General features: G+C 43.1%; 1 protein-coding gene across 1 annotated transcript; it reads right to left on the reverse strand.

Moving 5' to 3' along the window:
- Positions 1-142: 142 nt before the first annotated feature.
- LOC121180551 (complement C3-like) lies at positions 143-18,212 on the reverse strand. The gene is made up of 44 exons (XM_041036056.1): positions 18,090-18,212; positions 17,989-18,006; positions 17,855-17,890; positions 17,294-17,332; positions 16,802-16,991; positions 16,024-16,189; positions 15,717-15,787; positions 15,537-15,628; positions 15,178-15,260; positions 14,939-15,026; positions 14,445-14,547; positions 13,836-13,950; positions 13,015-13,130; positions 12,755-12,898; positions 12,353-12,568; positions 11,983-12,183; positions 11,669-11,824; positions 11,438-11,567; positions 10,994-11,062; positions 10,378-10,686; positions 9,750-9,984; positions 8,855-8,940; positions 8,598-8,737; positions 8,311-8,520; positions 8,036-8,096; positions 7,749-7,832; positions 7,459-7,662; positions 7,170-7,245; positions 6,910-7,072; positions 6,652-6,765; positions 6,352-6,499; positions 5,992-6,155; positions 5,216-5,371; positions 5,049-5,108; positions 4,797-4,887; positions 4,416-4,467; positions 4,082-4,169; positions 3,759-3,848; positions 3,355-3,460; positions 3,115-3,204; positions 2,915-2,998; positions 2,374-2,454; positions 1,740-1,887; positions 143-1,342 (listed from the first exon to the last, which is right to left on the reverse strand). The coding sequence occupies exons 1-44, from the start codon at positions 18,167-18,169 to the stop codon at positions 1,198-1,200; spliced, it is 5,298 nt and encodes a 1,765-aa protein (XP_040891990.1). The 5' UTR covers positions 18,170-18,212; the 3' UTR covers positions 143-1,197.
- Positions 18,213-18,551: the final 339 nt, after the last annotated feature.

Here is an 18,551-nt window from a genome sequence, read left to right on the forward strand (position 1 = left end):
AATGAGTCACTAACAAAACAGGTTGGAAAGCAACAGACTGGAACTGGTTGAGAAATGAAATGAAAAAGAGTGTGAGCATGTGACCGCAGCAGCAAACGGCGGGGAGCTTCTGAGAAGTTTTCACTGTGGCTTAAAATATTCAACACCAACAATTCTGATTTTTTTTTTTTTTTAATCTGATACTGGTCTCTAATTCTCTTTTATATATAAATTACATTATGCAGTGCACCCACACTTTTCTTGGTCTTTGGCTCACACTGCATTTTACTAACTTAATGAGGAAGAAGGTCTGACAGGAAGGAAGTCTTTTCTTATCTGCTTATTCTCCTGACCACAGAGGAAAGTTACAGCTCAAGACATCTCCCTTCTACACTGAAAGGGGAACAACGCAATGTGATAAATAGATAACTTTTGTACTTTAATTACCCTTCGATGTGTTTTAGTGCCTCTGAAGTCAGAGAGACAGAGATGAAGGATGATAAGAGCAGCTGTGAGTTTAATAGCAGCAGCAGCAAGTGGATTTATTGTTGTCCTTCTCTCAGTTCAGATGTCAGAACACACTGTGGGGCATGTAAGGAAAATACATGCCCCACAGTGTGTTCTGACATCTGAACAGCTCGGCCCCAGAGAGAAAAAGAGGATGAGGGTTTTGAGTGCTCTGTAGTCACTGTTGCAAATGGCTGATGTAATTACTGTTGGACTATGTGTGTCTGATAATCTATAATACACTCACCTGATTTTTTTTTTCCTTCACTGTAAACTGAGGACGATGCTGCCGCTTCAGAGAGCACAAACCCGATGGACACAGAGGGGACCTGCAGCCTGGTATTTATATGAAGTAGTTTGCTAATCTAAGCAGATAACTACAGGTTACATTTACTTCTTTCTTTCAGAATAGTCTAAAAATGCAGAATTGATGCAACCACACATTTTTTTTTAAACCAAAATGTACTTTTACAGTTTGTATTTACTGCACACAGGACTTGCTCTCACAACAGACTTCACACAGTAGAGACAAATGGGTACGTTGCTATAATTGGCAACACTTTCAGTTCCCCTTTCCACAGTCAAAACACACATAGCCCTTCAAAAAAGAAAAAAAAAAAGAAGCTATTTTTGTACATCAATTCTATTCATCTCTGCAACAGAATGGCACAGTTGAGTGGTTGCAGTCGTGCAGTCGTTGCTCAGACACCTCTAAAGCCTGCAGGAGTTGACGGACAGCTCATACGCAGCATCTTCCAGGGTCTTGCATTTAGCTTGCAGGCTGGGATCGCTGGAGCACTCTGCAGGCAAAGGCCAGCGCTCCACCCAGGTGTCCTTTCCTAACATGTAGACGAACCTGACAGACAACAGAAAGAGTGGAGTTTGATTAGATTTAGGCTTTGGGTTTTAAGACATAAGAGGACTGTTTTGTGCATCTCCTGTGGCAGTTATTTTAAGAATTACATCTGGCGCCTTTATTTTTTTCTTGTTTAACCTTTTGACCGATTATAAACCGGAAACTAAGGATCTTTTTCTCCTGACCCTGAAAGTGAACACAACAAACCAACACCACTTCAAACTACAACCTGTTTAATAGATATTTAAATGAACACCTTGCTGACAGAGCATCATCGTCTTTGTACAGGTAAAAAAAAAAAAAATCTGGCTGAGCTCTTGCACCGGATTGAATTAGAGTTCGCAGGTGTACCTAATAAATTGGCCACTGTTTGTTTTCTTTCCCTTGCTCTTGTTACCTGTTTGTGTCACTGTCAATGTTCCACTGGTCCTCTTTGGGGCCCATGATGAGGTACTGGGAGCCCTGCTTCAGACTGAGGCCCTCTCTGCATCCACCGTGAGACATGAATAACCTCCGCTGGCCGACTTCAACTCCATCCTCCACACCTGGATGTCAGAAAAAAAAGATATGAAATCAAGAGGGAAATGTGATTTGGGGTCGATCTAATATAGGTTTTTTTTTTTTGCTGCAATAATATTTTTGGTAAACATAAAATAATGACAACACTCTGAATATCAGTGGAGACTTTTGGTCACCACTGATTGTCTGATTATCTTCCTGATGTGAAAAAAAAGTAAAAACAGAATTATACATCAGAATAAATCATCAGCCAACTTTAAGTTCATACAAAACAATTGGGATCATGTCAGTTTCCAAAAATATCCTTGTGGTTTGCTGTGAACATTTTTCAGGCTACTGGTGAGCTGGTGCAGTGGTCAGAGTGATTTGGTTCAAAGAAAGATGGAAGTGAAAACAGGGGAGCGGCAGATATTTGAAAAAAAAAAAAAAAGAAGCATGCCTTTCTTGCATCACTGAGAGAGCAGTACTGGTAGCAGCGTGTGTGTGTGTGTGTGTGTACAGCATTCACTCACCCAGCTTGATAACTTGTGTAATCTCCACCTCGTATTTGTCGTAGTAACTCTGGCTGATGCTCAGGACCTTCACCTGGAAAACTGAAGCAGAAGAACAACTGTGGACGGGTACGTCAGTGTTTCTGTTGCCTATCAACAATTATTATTTAGCATTAATCCCACTGCTATAAAATATCACACAGCCTGTAATTACTCAAGAGCTGTTATATTATAAAAGACTGAAGACTGCTGTTGACCTTTTACTCTGTATATTAATATATACTGTGCTTTTGTAGAGCTCATTTTATGCAAAGAGTGTATCATACTATATTTTAGACGTCATCACTCCACTGATGACTGTGACAGGATGTAGGCGGGGTTTTGGCCGCTCTTACTGGAACAGTGTCAAAGTCATTTGCCTAAAGAAGACTTGAGCCTCCGACTGACTTTGACCTTTAAAACAGTTCAGCTGTGGGTGTGTGTGGGTGTGTGTGGGTGTGTGTGTGTGTGTGGGTGTGTGTGTGTGTGTGTGTGTGGGTGTGTGTGTGTGTGTGTTTAATACCGTGGTGTAAGCTGGTGCAGGCAAACGTCTCTCTTTCTTTGTTGGTGAAATTTTCACTGTCGGTCTTGGAGACGCAGCAGTCACCTGGAGTTTGTAAGAAAAAAAAAAAACAGGACACAGAAGTTGAAATAATCACACACACACACACACACACACACGTGTCCATCAATGTGCTGTTGCAGGCCCATGCGTACACTCACCCTGTGTGCAGCGGCAGACATTGTCTTTGCAGATCTGAGTGAGCTCCTCTTTGTCCTCTGTGGGTGTGTAGGTACGACTGCAGCGGTGATCTGACAGAGCACGACACACACAATATTTATAAAAACATTTATCTGAATCATGGGTCTGAGCGGTCACAGTTAAATCTCAGCATGTCCCGCCTCAGACTGGTCTGAAAGAACTCTAACGTGAGCTGGGATGGTCAGGGTCTGTTCTCCTACCTGGGTTGTAGTACTCATAGACGGTCACTGAGGACGGCTGGAGGAGGCCGACTTTAAAGTTCTGCTGAAGCCTGAAGATCAGTATCTCTGGCTCTTTGTGTGACACCTGAGGAGAGAGGTTTATTTAGCGCTGAGGCATCACAGCCAGTGAGAACACTGATTTAGAAAGACTGAGCTCCCAAGAAAGTCCTGTTCCAAGAAGCAGATTTAATGAGTTATCTGCGTAACAGTGTTGTGCAAAACTAAGAACTCTAAAAACACTTGTACCATTTTTTTTTTTTTTTTTTAGGCGATTCAGCGAATCTGCTTCTTGGAAAAGGAACAGAAATAAAGACATGAACATGAAGAAGGATCCGTTTTTCATGGAAGCAGCAACATTCAGCTGTGGTCTGTAGTGTAGTTACCTTGAACAGGTGGATGATCAATGAGCCTCTGTCGCTCAGATTATCAACAGTCTGGAAGTTACTGATGTATCGGTCCACAGAGTTGGACAACTGGACAGACACACACACACACACACCTTGAGGACCCGGCAGTCTTTTTTTTTTTTTTTTTTTTTTTTAAGAATTTGTAACCTGCTAAAAAGGTTTGATATTGGTAAAGTAAATTTTCTTTCATCATTTTCTGTGAATGTAAAATAAGAGGATGTACAGTATATAACCAAGCTAAAGTCAAAACTCCAACTTCTAATCTTTGTCCCTGCAAGTTGGAGGTGGAGGTCAATTACCATCTCCAGGTCAGAGTTTTCTGGAGTGAAGCCGGTGGGCAGACTGATATCCAGGACCACCATCCTGACATCTCTGGGTCCTAAAGCTCTGTGGCAGACAGAGAGAACACAGCACTCACACAACAGACAGCCGCTCTATATTTCATTTAATGAGAAGCATTTCAGCTCGAGTCACGCTGCATCTAGGCTCAGAGAATTCAGTCAAACGTGGAGGCACTGGTTTGGCCGGTCACCGACAGGATTCGTTAGCATTTAGTTAACATCAGAAGTCTTTTATTGTCCTTGTTTACTATAAATTTTTCAGAAACAAACATGTTATACACTGATAACTCACCTCACTTTGATGGTGATCTGATAGGACTTTTCTACATCTGCTGGAGGCTTTTCTGTTATGGGACAGAAATAAAGAATGATTTAAGGTCGAGTTTCTGATAGCACATTTTGTTTAGTTATATATTTCAATATTTTATTTTATTTTAAGTAATTAATAATGATGAAATAATTTATAGGAATTCGTTTCGGTATGTTTCTTTCAGTATTTTAAATCTCATGCTTCATGATGGAAACTTACATTGTTTTCTGCTGTGTAATGTTTATGCTGTTTGTTTTCCAGTATCTCAAAGAAATGGAACAATCCAGGACACAATGTTCCTCTTTGCTAAAATGCATCTCATCCCACTGAAAATGACTTCACCCAAACTAAGACCGAACTTACCGGTGGATTCTTCAATGGTGATGTTGAGCTCAAAGTCCTTGCAGGGCATTTTCTCACTCACCTCATGCACTTGGTTGTAATAAGTAACAACCTTGGGTTAAAGTTGAAGTTAAAAAAAAAAAAAGAATAAATAAATACAAACGTTCTTCCAAACTGTCAACCATACATTTATAAGTATGTGCGGTCCAGAGTTAAGCCAATCACTGACAAAACTGATCATCACCATTGATTTGACATGTTGTGTGATCGTACCTCCAGTATCCCCTGTCCGTTCCCTCGAGCCTCCACCTCCAGATCAAGATTAGTGGGCAACTATGCAACAAAAGCACCATAGAAGAAAAAAAAAAAAACCTGTGTGAGTGATCCAAGTGTGAACTTCCCAGTAAACTCACGCTGCGTGATCTCTCAGTCACCCTCACCCTGGAGGAGCGAGCAGCGTAGGCGCTATCAGCGTTGAAATGGTAGCGGATTTCCTTGCGTCCTGTGATTCTGACGTCCACGTCCAGACCGAGGTCATCAGGCGGGGGTTTGTTGATCAGGTACTCTGACAGTGCCTGGAGCACCACCATGGTGGACTGGGACAGGACAGAGACAGACATTTCAGCTTTGTCATTTCAGGTTTGTCTGTCTTCCTTTGTTCACCGTTCTGAAGCAGTACACAGTCCTACTTCCTGCAGCACAGTACAGTACAGTACCGTCCAAATCATGCACCAGAGGGTGTAGTGACAGTTTGTTCCAACACTGCCTTTGTACACACAGAGGGTTTGGAGGTCATGAACAAAAATCAGATCAGCTGCAGGAACTGTTTATGTAAACTTAGGATTTATTTACTTCCATTGCTGGAGGAAAACTCTAAGTTAAACAGTTTCTTAACTAAAAAAAAAAGGCCTGTTTTCGTTGGTGACTTTTCACTGGAGTTGAACTGCTTAAATTTCAATAAAAATTGTGAAAATGGTCCTGGTAGTGAGCCATAAAGTGATCATATTATGCAGTTAAATGACAGAAATTTGTCAACAGTTAGAGATTTTTCTGTGCATCTTTTTATGAGGGAGCTAAAATCTTTAGTTGTTTTTGGTCATTGTGGGCAATGCTGCAAATCAGTGAGCAGCACAACGTGGCGATTTTGTACTTTTTGATTTTACATCTATTATTATGTACTTGGTTTTTCAGAAACAGTTGGATTTGCAGCTGGTACCTGAGTGGAACCGAAGCCGCCGCCTCTTCTTCGCTGGCTGTTCAGCCATTTGAAGGGTGCTGCAGCTTCCTCCATACGTCCCAGCTTCACCAGAGCCAGCAGGGCGTAGCCCGTCGCCTCCAAGGTGAACAGACTGTTTTGCCTGTCGGGCCAGTGGCTGCCACCTGGAGGAGAGAGAGAAAGGTACAGAGGGAGCTCCTGTGTAAGTTAATGAGATCATTCATTCACCATTTCATTATCTATTCTCACTGAATGTTATTTTCTATTCCCTGTTTTATTTTTTAAAAAAAATAAAATTGAAGCAGTTTTTAAAGGGGACAGTGAGTAACTTAATGTCTTTGCAGGTAAGGTGCAGGATACCTGGAGCTGCTGCTCTGAGTAATGACCGTGTCGAGTCGAAACCTTGAGCCAGAACCAGTGCGTAGGAGGCGATGGCCACTGTGTACGGTCTCCTCCCCGAACTCATCAGCGCTCTCTTCAGGTAGTCTGCTGTCTTCTGAATCAGTAACTATGACAACAGATGTTGTAAAAGGCAGTTTTAATATAACTACTCATTATACTACCAATCACAACAACAATAAGGTAAGAGAGATAGAAAAATACAGAATAATTCACACAAGCAGCTCTGCAGCACTTTCTGTTTTTCTTTGTATGAATTACCTTCACATTCACGTCTGGACTGGTGCAGTGGATCCCTGCCTGCGTGGCCTCAGCGAGCGCTATGAGGACGAAGGCCGTCAGGGTTGTTTCCGGGTCATCGCCCCTGAGACCGCCCTAGGGACACACACAGGAAAGAAGGGTTTTAAAAAAAACACAGTACCATGTCCGAATCAGTCCAGTTCCAGTTTAATTCCAATTTCTGCGCATCACGTCTTAAGCTTTTCAAAAACTGACTGTGTGTGTGTGTGTGTGTCTCACGGTCATGGTGGTGCTGTAAACTGGGTTGTGCTCTACGAAGTTTCCCTGAGGAAGCCTGTGTTTGTTCTTCAGCAGGTAGAGCAGAGGGTCACACACTTGCTGCTCGTTGATGCCGATGATGGAGTGAGCCATGGAGAACACCTTCACCACGTACGCTGTGATCCTGACGTCCACATCAGCCCAGACTTAGTGACTTGTAAGCAAAAACTATGCATGTCGCTTACATATGTAATTTTGTCTGTGTTAATTTTTTACATTACCATGTACTTGCACCTTCACGCCTGTAGGGGGGGTAAGAGCCGTCGGTCTTTCTGTACGCCAGCTGGTTCTCATAGCCTGAAAACACAAATCAATCGCCATCAATCTGTCCACCAAGGCTGAAATTCATCCATCCACCCTTCCATCCATGCATCCACTTATTCAGAAATCATCCATCCGTCCAAATATCTAAATGTATCTTACATACCATGTTTCCAACAAAGTATGTTAGACAGCAGTCTGTCTGATAGATATTGTGCTTTAGCCACATATTGTTCCCTCCTCTCTCACCTCTCCTGATGTATCTGATGGCCTCAGCCCTGCGCTCCACCCCCACACTCTCCCAGTCGTTGGCTCGATCTAGGTAGAGGGTGGCGATGAGCGGCAGAGTGATTCTGGCCAAGTTCTGCTCCACACAGCCACCGGGCATCTGGATAAGAGATGCCAGAGAGTCCTCACTGATGGAGTTATCAATGCTGTCTGCCAACATGTTTCCTGGAGAGGAGAGGCAGAATGAAGAATCAGTCCATTCTCTGAGCTTTTATTTTTTAATCCTAACCACCGCTCTGCTAGTGACCCACCTCTGACATTGATGAATGTCTCTGGAACAGAGTTTGGCACAACTGACTCCAGCTCGATCCTGCCAACACGAACTGTCTGCGTTCCTGCAGTGGACAGAAGCAGAGCCACAAAGTAAAACTTCATGACTGAAGTCTCACCCAAACCTGAAGAGGATCCATTCCCGAAAAAAAAAACCCAACCCCGAATGTGTACAAACCCATATATGCACCGTAAAAATCCAAAGAATGTGGCACGTTAACATGCAGTTGACAGGATATAACAGAACATAATGCATCTGCAGTCTCACCTCCTTCAGCAGAGGGATTCAGCACCACACTCCAAACTTCAGTCTTCTGCACTCCATCCAGCTGTTTGGATTAAGAAGAGAGTTATTAAACCATAGGAGGACCACAGATGTAAATTTTTTGTGACACTGAAGGAAGGAAACACCATTTTTGAGACAGAACTTTTTATCCGCTGACTGACATTTTTAGAGGAACAAAGAAAAGGTTTTATTGGCTCCCATTAACACTCTATCCTGATCACTGTGCGATGACATTTTCATCGTCAAGTGTGACTCACCACCACCCGCAGGGACTTCTGGACGCGGTCTCCTCCCATCATGTCTCTGCCGACCACCATCACCTCCAGAGGAAGTTTCCCCACCACCAGTGGCACGATGGTGTAAGGCACCGCTATAGAAGAGCCAGCCGGCAGCGTCACTTCCTGTGTGTGTCTGTCTTTAAAGGCGATGCTGCACATGCCTTCTGTCTTCATCAGCACCACCCTCACCTGGAGGTTGACATTTGTAATTTTAATAACTCTGACTGAAGTGGCCATGCTGCGCAGTTTCACTGTGATTCTCTTACGTGCAAGTCGTCGTAGCCGTAGTTATGGATCACGGCTTTAATCTCCACCTGCTCGTTCCTTGCCACTGAATGCGGCAGCTTCAGGTCCACAAAGAAACGCTTCCATGCTCTGAAGTTGTAAGGCTCAGCCACACAGAAACCTACAGACATTGAGAAAGCAAATCGGTGAGGGGGATAATAGTATGTGTGAATGTGCATAAGTGTTTGTAGCACGTCTGTTACCCTTGATTCCCTCCACCTCCTCCTCCTCTTCCTACCTGTATGAGGCGATGAACTGATGGCCAGAACTCCCCACTCTGTGATGCTGTCAGGTAAAGGGTTGTCCACATTCTTAGATGCCAACCTGTTGATCAAATTTTATGTATAATATTAAGATCTACATTAATAAGATCTACATTAAAAAAAAAAAGCTCTTCAGCAGCTCTCGCGTTTAGTAAATGTAAACAAGGACATGACACATACAGGAATCTGCTTTAGTACAGAACATGAGTGTATGTGCACACACACATACATGCATGGATTAGTGATCAGTGGTGTGTTTGTTTAAAACAGATAAAGTGAGTCAGTATTGTTGATTGTGAGCTGTTTATTCAGCCGCTATCGCTGAACAAACACAACGTGATGTAACTCCGGGAATTCACATGGTCACGAAATGGCCCGGTTCTTTCAGCCGTCAGGCACAGAACACCAACCCTCAGCGGCTGGATTTTCACATTTATACTAAAAGGCAGGAGGACAGATGTCCACATACTGGACAGACACGTTATTGGACACTGGCAAAAAATTTGGGGGGGTGGTTTATTTGGCTCACGTTGCCTTCATACAGGACTTTTGAGGCCATAATTTTGATATGGGAAAAACAAACCACCATGTGAATGGCATTCATGTGGTTAAGCCACGAGACTCCTCTTTCAAGTTGACTGACAACATGTTCTCATGTTGCCTTGTTCCTTTTTCAGAAATAGCAAATGTCGCGTCTTTGACTCTTTTTTTAAGTAACTTTCGTGAGTTGTAACATTTTTAAAATACAAAACTGATGAATTCAGAGCCTTTAGAGAATTTCCAGTCAGGAGTCAGGAGCAGTGTTGCTGCTCCAACAGATGAGCTTTTACTAAACCAACGAGACTTTTCTGTCTCTTATCCTTTACTCACCCGTCTCTGTCTGCCTGGCTTGGCAAGTTCACATCCATCCACAGCCAGGACTCGTAGAACTTGGAACGCAGATACACCTGAGTCTCATCCAGGTACTCCCATTCTTCCTCATCTTCCTCCTCTTCCTCCTCCACCTCTTCCTTTGCTGCCCCCTGTCCTGCCCCCATCCCTCTTTCTTCTTCCATTTTGTTAACCATCGTATACCTCATGCCCCCTCTAGGCATAGATCTCGATTCTGTGAACAAATTCAGTCTAGAAGTTGTTAATATGTACACACCTGCACCAGTTCCTGCACAATGAAAGGTGAGTAATCCTGTGAACAAATAGAAGTTATGTTTACATGCAGTGTTTATTGCCAAAGCAATGTGTGTGTTTGTGTATCCTGGAGATCTGAAGTATTGTACATCAGTGTTTACTGGCTACTGCTTGGTTTGTAAGTAAAACCTGCAAAATGAATGATTCTCCCATCATCCCCAGCTGCACTTTGTAGTTGTGATCATTAGCAAATGTTAGTGTGCTAACACAGCAAACCAAGATGGCCATTATAGCACCAAATTTCAAAAATAGACATCCTTTTAACTGAAAATATCACATGATGGAAAGGATCAGTTTGAGGTACAGTACTTACGCTCTCTAGCGCTGAAGAGGACAACTCTATCGCGCCTCGCAGCATGATTGAGAAAACGAGAGGAGGTGAAAGTGGGCCTGGGTGGAGGGCTGGTGGTAGGAGGGGTTGTGGTCATGGGTGGTGGGGTGGTGGGAATTTCAGTGTCAAACACCTGGTCCCTGTAAGTGGAGCAGCAGTAGCGGAAAGCTCGGATGCACTCCCAGCCTTCAGTAATGTAGAGGGAGCGCCGCGTGCAGGAGTAGGGCATGGGGATCTCCCTCAGGCCGTCCTTACAGCAGCGGTGCTGCAGCTTCTCCTTGTAGTGACTCTCTGGGTGGATGGAAATGAAGTAATAGATCGTAGCAATGAAGTAATCAATAGTTTATTCACAACAATTAATGAAATGACGAAACGAGTTATGTGCCTGTTTGCCTTTTTCAGGTTATTGTTTCAGGCAGCTACAGATACAGATTGGTGGAGACCAAACTAAGAGATAACCTGCCTTCATCAGGAGGCCTGGAACATGACTGCTAATGAATGCTGCTGTCGGGACTGACAGGCTTTGATAGTGTCCGGACTGAGAAGTCCATCTCACCTGTTGTCAGTGAAACAAACTCTATGATGAGAGGACACTCACCCAGCTGGGCTTTACGCTGCAACCGCTCAGCAGAGCGCCTCCTCCTGGCACTGCCTGGACACTGCAGGACTGAGGAGAGGGTGAGAGGAGAGAATGAAATTATAACAACTTCCTGTGGAGGTCTTACTCATTTATCCAGTTCTTCACCTCACGGTACTTTTAAGGCAGACGTTGCAACATTTTGCATCTAATAAATGAGTTAATCTATAAAAAACTATGACAACAACTAAGCAAGTACATCTCAGAGGATTTATTCAAATCTCAGAATATGAAGTAATCCTGTGAAGAAGTCTGTGTTATCGTGTTGTGGATGGAGACGCTAGCAGAGGACGACTCCTTCACTGCATTGAGGATGATCACTTAAGTTTAAGGAACATGGCTTTTTTCTTTTTTTTTTCTTTATATATAGTAGCTGAAATTCTCCGAACACAAAGGTGTAGGTACCTTGTCTGTTTTGGGTTTTGAACCCGGCACTGGAGGAAAAGAGAAGTCCTGCATCTGTGAATACCCCCATTGCGTCTTTGCCTCCCCCGCGGGTGCAGCCCATGTCTCCGTGCTCCACCACGTTCCAAATCTATGCAAAGGGGGACAAGGAGACATGAGGTTTACTCATTCACATATTCATTCATGTTCAGATATTCTAACATATACCCTCCCTCAAGCACAAACACAAACCTTCCTCTGTGTGAGTCTGTCCCTGTTGAGCAGATAGACAGCATTGTCCACAACCACCAGGCTGACCTTTGCCCCTGGGTCACCTCTGACCTGAAAACTAAAGCTCTTCCCAGGTGTGTAGTCTCGGTGGTTGCCGTCCACTGGCCCGACTTTCAGCTATCAAGCAAAGAGGATAAAAATGCATAATGAACAGAACATTATCAGCCTTATGCTTTAAGCCTTGCAGTGTGAACCGATGACTGGGGACTTTTTCAGCTATGGAACAACCTTTGTAAACTCCGTCAGTGACCTCTGACCCTGAGCTGCACACTCACCCCTCCGACACAGGAATCTGCCACATCTACCCAGACGGAGTCTGACACCACTTCTTCACGCCCCACCCAGGGAATGCTGTAGAAAGCCACAAAACGGAACGACGGCATCATCTCTGGGGTGACTGTCAGACCAATGGTGGTGACCAGCTGACCGCCCACATTCTTGCGCTCAGCAGTTATGATTTTTCCCTTATTGAGCACCTGAGAAAGTCCAAAGGGTTTTGGGGAGAAAGTCATGATTAATACTTCTTTTCTTTACTTGTTACTATTTTACTTTTGCTTTTTTTGTCTGATTTTGTGTTGTTTGCTGATAGTTTTACATTTTTATTTCCATGTGTACTGGAAATGTGACGCGGTGGTGTTGTCTCACCAGGTAGGTGATGTGTTTGATTAAGTCTCTGTTTGTCTGGTCAGCAGCATTGATGGTCAGCTTCAGGGACAGTCGGTCTCCTGCAGACACTTTGTTGGTCCCTGTGGAGATGTACAGGTAGTTTTGCTTTTGCCGGTTGAAGGTCGTGTACGGGTGAACAGTGACCTGTTGTTTGGCCTGCTGGTCTGGTCTCAGGCCAGCCTGTTTGGTCTCAGCCTGGGAAGCAGACACAATAAAAAACAAATCAGTGTTTGTGAAGGTTTTGTCTTCATAAACCCAAAGACACATTTTCTGTTGATCAACAGTTCTCACAACATTAGACCTTCTGGTGTTTAATCTGTGCTCATCCAGCTGCAGGCGGTAGAAGCTCTGTGAGTAAAAGCAGCGGGCAGTGATACTAACAGTAATGGTTTGTTGGCGTTGAACGCTGGGCATGTTGACGGTGGCTCTGGTGCTGCCGGAGGTGACGATCAGCGGCGTGTCCAGCAAATTCAGCTTGACCAGAACGTTTTGGGCCGGGGAACCATCATGGTGGCTCACCTGGATCTGGATAGGTTGGGGAGAATTTCTCTCTGTGAGATTTTATACATCACCGTTTTAACTCACAGTGGCTGAGTGGAAGTGGCCCGAGGATCCAGCTCCACACAGACGCCTGTTCTTACCTCAAAGTCAAAGGGCATGCCTGGCTTGAAGTACTTTGGCATATCTTTGAAGGATATGACATAAGGAGACTCCACGATTTTAATCCCGGTCTTTTGGGCTTCAACTAGGTCGCTGCCTGCACAGGAGAAATACAGAAAGAGTAAATAACCAATAACCATGAACCAAAGTAAATTCATGAACCTAGAGTCAAAGGTTCCCTCTGATATTTTGACTTTTTTATAACGTGATTCTGCAACCATTTTTTTATAAAATTGTTTCACATGTGGTCACTGAGCTGTCAGTTATCTACTGCAGAAAATGAACAGGAATCACAAAAGTTCAGTGCAGTTGTGTGTTTTCTTTCCCTGACAGCAGCAACATGCCCCCCATGTTCCTGCAGTTGTGACACAGGGGAGAGTCAAAGCTTTGAATGGCTTCAGTTTATCCGGGGGGTTAAAGAGCAGGTTGCTACACATCTGACTCCAAGCTGCAAAAGACAATACCATTGATCCGTCCTATATGGGCCATAAAATAAACTCTGGCCTGATTACAACATTTGTTTGATCTCAACAAACAAACACAACAAAACAACCCTACACAGCACACAACACAATTGTGTTGAAATTCTGAGATAGTTTCCTATGTCCTGTGAACATGAGAAAGATAATCTTACTCTTCTAAAGCAGTGTCACCTGCATTTGTACCAATTTTCAGAAACACACTATTTATTTTTGTGATTGATTTAATTAACAGATGATCACTGAACTTAATTGAACTTCTGATAAAAAAAAATCCACTACAGTCTCTGTGCTTATTTGCTTTGTTTTTCTTGTCTGCTTACCTGACTTGGTGAGCACAGAGGCCTTGACATAAACAGAGTTGCCCACCAAAGATCTAACGTTGGGGTAAGCTCTCTTGATCTCCTCCATGCTCAGGCTGACGACTCCTCCATCCAGCTTCAAGAAAACAAGAACACAGAGAGTCATTTTACAAAACAACAAAACAACAAAAAAAACATCTTAAATCAAGGTCCACATGGTTGAGTCTCATGGCTCTCACCAACTCCCCATAAAAAACCACGGGAATCGTGTTCGAAGACACGTTAATGCAACCTGTCCAGCACCAAGTGGAAAACAGTCAGTGAGGAAAAAAGTCAAACACTGAGCAGATAAAGGACCAGAGCAGGTACTACATGAAGCAGGTATAGTGGGATGGGGGATGCTCATGTTCCCTTCGTGCTCATGTTTGCCAGATGTGTAAACAGCCAGCTGTTTGTGGAAGCATGTCAGCTTTAACAACAAGATAAACTGATATCAGGCCTGTGTCTCTGTTTGTTTTAGGGAATTTCCAAAGGCACTGCAGAGCGGACAAGCAAAAGAGCGCCAGCTATAGAAAATCAAACTAATCAGTGAGAACAGCTGGTGACATCTGGGACAGAGCAGTGACTTACATCTGACACCTGCTTCACAGCAGGAAACCTTCTCATCTCCTTATCGATCAACACTCCAAACACCACATAGGCCGTGCCCTGGACTGGCTCCCCATACAGGTACCTGAAACACAGTGGCAACAACGGTTAGTCAGCAGGTTTTCATTCATTCTTTTCTGAAATACTCCAAAAACATCTAGAGAAAAATTCTTATGTCAGCAAAAATCAAACATGATAAACAAGTTTTATGTGTTTGTGTGTTTGTGTCTATGTTCTTTGTTATGTTTCAGTGTTTCAGAGTCCAGTTTAGGGTTAAAGTCGAGGCTGGGATAAGGTCTAGATTAAGCTAAGTGCAGAATCCATAGGACTTCGGGTTTAGAGGCAGCTGTTAACAGGAGCAACAGCTGGAGTTTAATCAGCAGCAGTGTGGATAAAGAGGGTTAGTGAATGATTGCAGCCAAGAGCTGTATAATAATGTGCAGTGACATAAGTGTGTTTGTGTGTGTAGGACCAACCTGGCCGAGATCTCTACGACCAGTTCGTCGTCATTCAGGCTGAGGAAGGACTTCCTGGGAGTCAAGGTAACATTGAAGGCGGGAAGCACTGAAATACAACATGCCATGAGAATAAAGCAGAACTGTTTTATGTGGTAAAATGTGACAAAATGTGATGCCTACTTTACAAAATCATTTAAAGCCAACAAAGCTGCTACTGATGTTATCAGCAAAAGCAAACGCAGCTTAATTTCACCTACCGTACTTCTTCACTTCAAACTGGGAGGTGAACGTGTTCTGCTTCCAGTGGTCGAACTTTGCAGTTACGGTCCATGTTCCTTCACTGCCAGACATTCAGTCATATAAGAGAGATATTATCATTGTACCATACCATAGACAGGTAGTAGCCTCCATCTCACATCAATGATTTTTTTGATTCTCACCTCACTGGTGTTATGTTTCTCAGTTTAGTTTAGAATAACATGCCCTACATTTTGTGGTGAGATGCTCAGCAGCCAAGAAACTACAGTGTCTGTGGTTGTACTGTATGTGTATAATAACCGAGGCAGTGGTGTAAAAGAGGATGCTTTGAAAGAGGGATCACACAAGCAGATCTTACTTGACAATTTCAGAGAGAGGAAATGTGTCTGCTAAGACACCGTCTGCAGCTCTGGTCCTGAAAAGCTGTTTAACCACCACACCGTCTGGATTCTGAAACACACAGTAGGTCATTTGAGCTGATAAAACCCAGAAATCAGCAGGATATCACAGGATAATACCACCACACGTATCTGTTTACCTTGATGTCTATTGAGACTGAGCTGTCAAAGGCCTTAAAGGAAGGAGAGGACACAAAGGCTCTGAACCGAACTGGAGCGAGAGCGAGAGCGAGAAGGAAACAAACAAAAGACAAACTGAAAAATATTCAAAATATATACCACTTATACTAGCATTGTTTCTGTGACCACTCCACTAGACAGACAGAAGATTAACATTTTTTCACAGAGAAGTTTATTATTATAACTTAGCAACTTAAACTGCTTCAGCAGTTTCAGCTAAAATACCACCTGTGGTCTCTCATACCGGTGTGGTTATTGTGATCTCACCAGTATCTCCAGGGTTGTAGATGGGTTTGTCTGTCTGGATGAAGATGTATCCAGAGTGAAAGGACACCATCAGTAACCTCTGCTCAGAGTGGAGGCCTCCAAAGTTCGCCGTCAGATACACAAACTTGTTCTTTTTCTCTTCGCGGCTCAGATGATCTGAGGGAAGCTGGGATAAGATCACACTGATGTTTAGCCGGAGCAGGATTGTGTATTTGACGTTGTATTTTAATGCTAAATTCAAAAAGTTGTCATCACTGTCAAGCCAACAGATGGATGGAGTTCACGTGAAAAAGTAGAAACTGTTTGCTACACGTAGGGCTGCCTACACTTAGTCTGAATTCAGAGGTAAACTCCAGATATTTTTCAAAGAACCAAAACAGCACACATGGCACATCTCATCTTGTTGTTTTGTTTTTCAGCTTTGCTTTCAGCTCGTGTCAGTTTGGACTGACACACAATCGAAACAGAGGGAAACGCGACAGAATGACTTTCATTTTCAAGAACTTGGATCTGATCAGGTACAAAAACAACACGGGCACACGTAAAAATCCACCTTTAAAGAAACAGTTCTACCACAAGCTCCGTTATATTCCAATGGTCCTTTGATAAATGTTTGAATGTGTTTTATACTATTAAATCAATATAATTCTACAAATAGGCCACACATTTTTCCAAACATGTAATTATTAACTAAAGACAAATTACGTTTTTGCCAAAACACACTTGTGTCTCTTTGAACTAGACCTAGATACCTCAAGCTATGACCCTGGTGAGTCACCTGTATAGCCTTGAGAGCTTGGAAGCCATTTTCCACATTGAGAATGACGGAGTCCTGGAGGAGCATGGTGGTCCTGCTGAAGTCCTGGATGGAGATGGAGACGGTGATGGGAGTGGACACATCGTCGGCCTGCAGGTAGATGTTCTCCTGGCTGTCGGTCCTGAGCAGGTCTGGAGCCAGAAGTCTGAACCTGCAGGACCACACAACACGAGGCAGGTGAGGGACACATCAACGTTTTCATGGTTACTACTAACTCTGCTTTCACTATGGCCATTAGTACTGAGGGATTCATTCTACCACCACGACTACTAATACTGCTCCTGCTGTTACAAAGACTGTGCTAATGGTCCCATTACAATAATTCTTAATATTTCTTAGGAAAGATCTGATGTGTAAGTTCTCGTGTATTTTGCAGGAAAGTTGTAATATGGCACAAATTATTATTACATATTATTGTTGTAATAGGAAGAGGAATCTGATTGGCGACTGTACCTTGGTGACGAACTAACTGCCCTGTTTGAATCTGCTATGCTGCAAATAAACAATACAAAGTTCAGTCAGTACACAAAGTAAAGCAAAGAGAAAATAAACAACATTGTGTGGTATCGTAACATAGCATTATAAGTCACATGGTATTAGCTTTAGTGCGGTAACATATGAAAATTAAAACAAGAATTAGGAAAAGTGCACGATGGTCCTGTGGGGTTAAAGGGAAATGGACCCAGTAAAAAAGGAAAGATGCAAGAATTTATGTAGTTTTTAATTTGTTCTGTCAAACACTCTGTATCCCATCATTTATGTTTAGAAGCTGTTCCACTATGAGAGAAATATTTTTGGTTGGTTACATATCTGGAAGTGTAAGGCGTTAGAAAAAGGAGATTTAAAGATGTTGGTGATGGCACGAAAAGAAGCTCAGTCTAAAATTCTCAGTCACTATCATCTGTCAGGAAACTTGATTGAAATGTTTTAATCCAACTTTTCATTAATATTTTATCAATTTTTTCTAATTAGTTTTCTGTTAAGACCTTGATCTTTCCAGCTTTGGCCACTTACCCATGGACGTCCAGGAATTTGTCAAATGGTACAAATCTAGGGGACAGATTCAGTGATAATAACTTAAGCTGTCAGAGACTAAAGGTTGTAACTGCGTATATGACCTCTCTGCACACACACACACACACACATACCTCTCAGTCCAGGGGAGTCTGTAAAGAACACAGCTTCATTAGTAAACAAAGCATCACAGAGTTAAACTGTCAGCAGAAGCTGCAGAAGTAAAACAGGTTACCTTCCAAAAGAGTCGATCTGTCCTCTGGCTTTGCAGACAAGTAGGAGAAATAAAATGCTGTGTAGCGTCCACTGACCCATGTTGACTGACTGGGACTCTCAGTGGACTGTGGGCAACAGAGATGGTCGCCTGCTAGAGCAGATCCCAAATCCCTCCTCCTACCTCATCATGAGGATCTGTGACGTCGCTGATCAATAACGAACACGTATCTGCTCCCATTCTGACCGAGGCCAAAGGTTCAGCATTAAATAGCTGAACTTTACAGATAACTCACTGTGGGCTGTGTGTCGAGGCTGACACACTGAATGCTGAATGATCGAGTTTTCTCTTCTGTTGTTTTGATCCAATTTAAACCCACATCAGCCCCCACTCTGTCCTGTTTCCAAGGAGAAAAGACTTTTCTTTCATACTTGTTTAACCTAAACTGTTCTTTAATCAACTTTACTCTTAATTCCAAGGCGA

The sequence above is a fragment of the Toxotes jaculatrix genome, chromosome 4 (genome assembly GCF_017976425.1).
Source record: "Toxotes jaculatrix isolate fToxJac2 chromosome 4, fToxJac2.pri, whole genome shotgun sequence".
In the NCBI taxonomy this organism is placed as follows: Eukaryota; Metazoa; Chordata; class Actinopteri; family Toxotidae; genus Toxotes; species Toxotes jaculatrix.

Bases quoted from the DNA above. Each gene is read 5' to 3' on its own strand.
- LOC121180551 (XM_041036056.1), bottom strand. From the start codon at position 18,169: ATGGGTCAGTGGACGCTACACAGCATTTTATTTCTCCTACTTGTCTGC. The intron at 8,521-8,597 runs GTAAGAGAATCA...GTCAACCTCCAG, and splicing joins ACGGCTACGACGACTTGCAC to GTGAGGGTGGTGCTGATGAA. The intron at 2,999-3,114 runs GTGAGTGTACGC...TACAAACTCCAG, and splicing joins TGTCTGCCGCTGCACACAGG to GTGACTGCTGCGTCTCCAAG.